At 48.4% G+C, this 6,015-nt stretch overlaps 1 protein-coding gene across 3 annotated transcripts in view; it reads left to right on the top strand.

Annotated features, from left to right (window-relative positions):
- The first annotated feature begins 579 nt into the window (after positions 1-579).
- LOC136622541 (saxiphilin-like) overlaps positions 580-6,015 on the top strand; it is a 91,541-nt gene continuing 86,105 nt past the window's right edge. For all 3 annotated transcript variants that reach the window (XM_066598106.1, XM_066598105.1, XM_066598104.1), the window contains exon 1: positions 580-679. In XM_066598106.1, coding sequence (XP_066454203.1) covers positions 655-679 — 25 coding nt within the window. In that variant the 5' untranslated portion in view covers positions 580-654. The remainder of the gene's footprint in view (positions 680-6,015) is intronic.

The raw sequence follows: 6,015 nt of genomic DNA, 5'->3' as shown, positions 1-6,015 counted from the left end.
GAATTTTATGTTACTTTTATGATTATTCCTTAACCTACAATTTTCCAGGGCTGAGCTACACAGCGCCCCAAGGGAGAAATGTACGTTGGTGTGTGACATCAGATATTGAAGACAAAAAGTGCAATGATCTTGCAAACTCTTGCACCGTCAATGAAATTCACCTAAAATGTGTGAAAAAATCCAGCACTTTGGACTGTGTGAAAACTATCAGTGTGAGTACATCTTCATGGAAGTCCATGGCCATTCATAAAGTAGTGGCTTGAACCAGGTTCAACTGCTGAACAATGAAGTAGATTTCTCTCCAAATCATATCTTGTAGTGTTATCTGAGACCAGCATACCTGGAAATATAGACTAGAAAATTAGAGAAAGGCTACAAAGAGAATCTCCAGCTCTGGGGACAGTGTAATTTTAAATTTATCCTGCAGTGGCGCTGCAGGGAAATTGAGCATTTGTTGCAGGAATCACCCATAGGTTGAGCTGATCGCTGGTGATTGTTGTGATCACCATATTGTCGAGGGAACCTTCCAATAAAAGTAAAATAAATGACATTGATTAGCCTATTGTTTTTCAGGATGGAGAAGCAGATGCTATTTCTCTGGATGGTGAAGATATTTACAAAGCTTCATTAAATCCTTTTAATCTGAAGCCCATTATGGTTGAAAGTCATTATCACAGAGGTGAGCACTAATCTCATGTGACTAGAGTTATTATTTTTTCTTTACTGTGAAAGAACAAGCTTAGGCCATCAATAGTAGATTAGCAAGGGTCTACCTCCAGTCCCATTGCACTGGTCGGGCTTGGTATTACGCACAAAGCTCCCATTCACTTCAATGGGAAAATTGCCTGCAATACCAAGCTTGGCCACTGCAGTGCGAATGGAACTAGCTTCTTCACGAAGAACTGAGCTCAGTGCACAAGAGCATTGGCCCGCTGAACTGCTCATCCACAGGGATCCCAGGTGGTAGACTACCACTGATTTTCTATTGATGGCTTATTGTATGGATAGGCCATCAGTAGTTTACAACTGGACAACCCCTTTAATTAACCTGCATACAACACTCCTACATGTTTGACCATAGAAATCATTATGTAATACAAAATTATCAACCTAACAGTATGTGAAGTGACTGCATATGAATGGGAGTTTAGTATGATTACAGTAGTTTAAAAAAAAAACAAAGTTAAAGGGCTTATCCCAAGTTTTAAACTTATTTCCTAGCTGCAGGTGCAGTGGTCGAGACACAAGGCCCACGCTGAGGAGTTGGAAGGGTAGAGATGGCAATTGTCATGGTGGCTCTACCAAACTCCTCGCTGGAGAGACGCATGCAACCTTGACCAATGCACCGCTAGGCCTCTTCCAGGCAACGCTGATACAGCGATTAACTGTATATGGGTGCAGTGGATTGAAGAAGTTGTCACTCATGACGCCACCGTTCCTTCACACTGTTGATTCTCTGGCAGTAGAAATACTAGAGTCCACATAGAATCATAGAATGGTAGAGTTGAAAGGGACCTCCAGGGTCATCTGGTCCAACCCCCTGCTCAGTGCAGGATTCACTAAATCATCCCAGACAGATAGTTGTCCAGACTTCCATTGAAGGAGAACTCACCACTTCCCGTGGTAACCTGTTCCACTCATTGATCCCCCTCACTGTCAGAAAGTTGTTTCTAATATCTAATCTGTGTCTCCCTTTCAATGTCATCCCATTGCTTCTGGTCTTTCCTTGTGCAAATGAGAATAGAATCATTAAATGGTAGAGTTGGAAGGGACCTCCTAGCTTATTGGGTCCAACCCCCTGCTCAGTGCAGGATTTACTAAATCATCCCTGACAGATATTTGTCCAGTTTTTGTTTGAACACTTCCATTGAAGGAAAACGCACCACCTCCCGTGGTAACCTGTTCCACTCATTGATCACCCTCACTGTCAGAAAGTTTTTTCTAATATCTAATTTGTGCCCCCTCCCTTTCAGTTTTATCCCATTGCTTCTAGTCTTTCCTTGTGCAAATGAGACTAGGGCTGATCCCTCTGCACTGTGACAGCCCTTCAGATATTTGTAGACAGCTATTAAGTCTTCTCTCAGCCTTCTTTTATGCAAGCTAAACATTGGACACAGTATTCCAGATGAGGTCTGACTAAAGAAGAGTAGAGGGGAATAATTACCTCCCGTGATCTAGACTCTATGTTTCTTTTAATACATCCCAGAATTGTGTTTGCCTTTTTGGCTTTTGCATCACATTGTTGACTCATGTTCAGTCTATGATCTATTAGTATATCCAAGTCTTTTTCACATGTGCCGCTCAGCCCAATTTCTCCCATTCTGTATGTGCTTTTTCATTTTTCTTGCCCAGATGTAGGACTTTGCATTTTTCCTTGTTAAATACTAGAGATGAGCGAGCGTACTCGTCCGAGCTTGATGCTCGTTTGAGTATTAGGGTACTCGAGATGCTCGTTACTCGAGACGAGCACCACGCAGTGTTCGAGTCACTTCCATTTTCTTCCCAGAAAAGTTTGCGCCATTTTCTGGCCAATAGAAACACAGGGAAGGCATTACAACTTCCTCCTGTGAAGTTCCAGCCCTATCCCACCCTCCTGCAGTGAGTGGCTGGGGAGATCAGGTGACACCCGAGTATATAAACTGGGGCCGGCCGCGGCTCGCCACAGATGCACGCTGAGAGACATTAGGGAAAGTGCCGTCCTGCTGTAACTGCTATAGGGAGAGTGTTAGGCTGTTATCTTCATCTTCAAGAACCCCAACGGTCCTTCTTAGGGCCACATCTGACCGTGTGCAGTACTGTTGAGGCTGCTTTTAGCAGTTTTGCACATTTTTTTTTTTGTATATCGGGCGTGCAGACCATAGCGTCCTCAGTCTGCAGTCATTTTACTGAGTATAGGGGCAGTACTGGTGAGGCAGGGACAGTGGTACAGGGAAAGAGATATACTGGCTTTATAGGCAGTGGGCTTTTTCAAAAAAATTGGAAAAAAAAATCTTTGGGCTGCCTGTGACCGTGTTCAGTTTACTGCGTGTCTGCTGGGGGTAGTAGTCGCTCACTATTACCCAGCTAGGTGTTACTGCAGGCTTGCGCATAATTGTTTTCTGGATGCACTGTGCTTTCAATAACCACAGTCATCCTCCAACAGGGAAATCCATATACAGGCAATATAGGCCGTGGGCTTTTTCCCACAAATTGGAAAAAAATACTATATTTTGGCTGCCTGTGGCTGTCTTCAGTTTACTGCGTGTGTGCTGGGGGTAGTAGTCGCTCATTATTACCCAGCTAAGCCTGTGACCGTCCACAGTTTACTGCGTGTCTGCTGGGGGTAGTAGTCGCTCATTAATACCCAGCCTTGCACATACTTTTTTCTGGCTGCACTGTGCTTTTAATAACCACAGTCATCCTCCAACAGGGAAATCCATATACAGGCTATATAGGCAGTGGGCTTTTTCCCAAAAATTGGAAAAAAATACTAAATTTGGGCTGCCTGTGACCGTCTTCAGTTTACTGCGTGTCTGCTGGGGGTAGTAGTCGCTCATTATTACCCAGCTAAGCCTGTGACCGTGTACAGTTTATTGCGTGTCTGCTGGGGGTAGTAGTCGCTCATTATTACCCAGCTAAGCGTTACAGCAGGCTTGCGCATAATTGTTTCCTGGCTCTGCTGTGTCCGCTACATGATCGCCGTCATCCCGCCAGAGGGAAAGAGTATACATATATACGCTGCATACAGGGTCTGTCTGGTTTTTCACCTCACCATTTTAAAAAATTGAAGCAAAATACTTAAAGAAGTTGTCCCGCGCCGAAACGTTTTTTTTTTTTTTTCAACCCCCCCCCCCCGTTTGGCGCGAGACAACCCCGATGCAGGGACTTAAAAAAAAAAACGCTCAGCGCTTACCTGAATCCCCGCGCTCCGGTGACTTCTATACTTACCTGCTGAAGATGGCCGCCGGGATCTTCTTCCTCCGTGGACCACAGCTCTTCTGTGCGGTCCATTGCCGATTCCAGCCTCCTGATTGGCTGGAATCGGCACGTGACGGGGCGGAGCTACACGGAGCTACACGGAGCCCCATTCAGAAAAGCAGAAGACCCGGACTGCGCAAGCGCGTCTAATTTGGCCATTCGACCATTTTAGATGGCGAAAATTAGACGGCAACCATGGGAACGAGGACGCCAGCAGCGGAGCAGGTAAGTGAAAAACTTTTTATAACTTCTGTATGGCTCATAATTAATGCACAATGTACATTACAAATTGCATTAATATGGCCATACAGAAGTGTATAGACCCACTTGCTGCCGCGGGACAACCCCTTTAAGGCCTACCACTGGCCTTTGGCCACTTGACTGGTTCTTCGCTGTGAATTCCAGTAGCTCAGTCATATGCACCTAGGTCTGACTACAGGCTTGCGCATAATTGTTTCCTGGCTCTGCTGTGCGTTCCATAAGCGAAGTCAGCCTCCAACCACAGGCCAATAAGCGGCACATTTAATTACAGCATTCTGTTTCTGCTCTACTCGTAATACACCATGCTGAGGGGTAGGGGTAGGCCTAGAGGACGTGGACGTGGTCGCGGGCGAGGACGCGGAGGCCCAAGTCAGGGTGTGGGCACAGGCCGAGCTCCTGGTCCAGGTGTATCGCAGCCGACTGCTGCGGGATTAGGAGAAAGGCACGTTTCTGGGGTCCCCAGATTCATCTCACAATTAATGGGTCCACGCGGTAGACCTTTATTAGAAACTGAGCAGCGTGAGCAGGTCCTGTCGTGCATGGCAGAAAGTGCATCCAGCAAACTATCCACCGTCACCACCCAGTCTTCGACACCGTCCACTGCTGCATCCCTGAATCCTCTCGCTGCTGCTCCTCCCTTCTCCCAGCCTCCTCCCTCCCAGCAAATGACACATTCAGAAGAGCAGGCAGGCTCCCAGGAACTGTTCTCGGGTCCCGGCCTTGAGTGCGAAAAAATGAATCCTCTATCACCTGAGGAGTTTCTCATGACCGATGCCCAACCTTTGGAAAGTTCCCGGGATCTGGGTGAGGAGACTGGGGACTTCCGGCAACTGTCTCAAGACCTTTCAGTGGGTGAGGAGGACGATGACAATGAGACACAGTTGTCTATCAGTGAGGTAGTAGTAAGGGCAGTAAGTCCGAGGGAGGAGCGCACAGAGGATTTGGAGGAAGAGCAGCTGGACGATGAGGTGACTGACCCCACCTGGTTTGCTAAGCCTACTGAGGACAGGTCTTCAGAGGGGGAGGCAAGTGCAGCAGCAGGGCAGGTTGGAAGAGGCAGTGCGGTGGCCATGGGTAGAGGCAGGGCCAGACCGAATAATCCACCAACTGTTTCCCAAAGCGCCCCCTCATGCCATGCCACCCTGCAGAGGCCGAGGTGCTCAAAGGTGTGGCAGTTTTTCACTGAGAATGCAGATGACCGACGAACTGTGATGTGCAAGGTTTGTCGCGCCAAGATCAGCCGGGGAGCCACCACCACCAGCCTCACCACCACCAGCATGCGCAGGCATATGATGGCCAAGCACCCCACAAGGTGGGACGAAGGCCGTTCACCGCCTCCGGTTTGCACCACTGCCTCTCCCCCTGTGCCCCAACCTGCCACTGAGATTCAACCCCCCTCTGAGTTCACACGCACGACCGTCTCCCGGCCTGCACCCACACCCTCACCTCCGCTGTCCTCGGCCCCATCCAGCAATGTCTGTCAGCGCAGCGTCCAGCCGTCGCTAGCGCAACTGTTTGAGCGCAAGCGTTAAACGTGCACATAGCCAAATTGATCAGCCTGGAGATGTTGCCGTATAGCCTTGTGGAAACTGAGGCTTTCAAAAACATGATGGCGACGGCGGCCCCGTGCTACTCGGTTCCCAGTCGCCACTACTTTTCCCGATGTGCCGTCCCAGCCCTGCACGACCACGTCTCCCGCAACATTGTACGCGCCCTCACCAACGCGGTTACTGGCAAGGTCCACTTAACAACGGACATGTGGACAAGCACAGGCGGGCAGGGCCACTATATCTCCCT

Source organism: Eleutherodactylus coqui, chromosome 1 (genome assembly GCF_035609145.1).
Source record: "Eleutherodactylus coqui strain aEleCoq1 chromosome 1, aEleCoq1.hap1, whole genome shotgun sequence".
NCBI classification, from domain to species: domain Eukaryota; kingdom Metazoa; phylum Chordata; class Amphibia; order Anura; family Eleutherodactylidae; genus Eleutherodactylus; species Eleutherodactylus coqui.
This window is presented reverse-complemented; position numbering and strand designations above follow the sequence as displayed.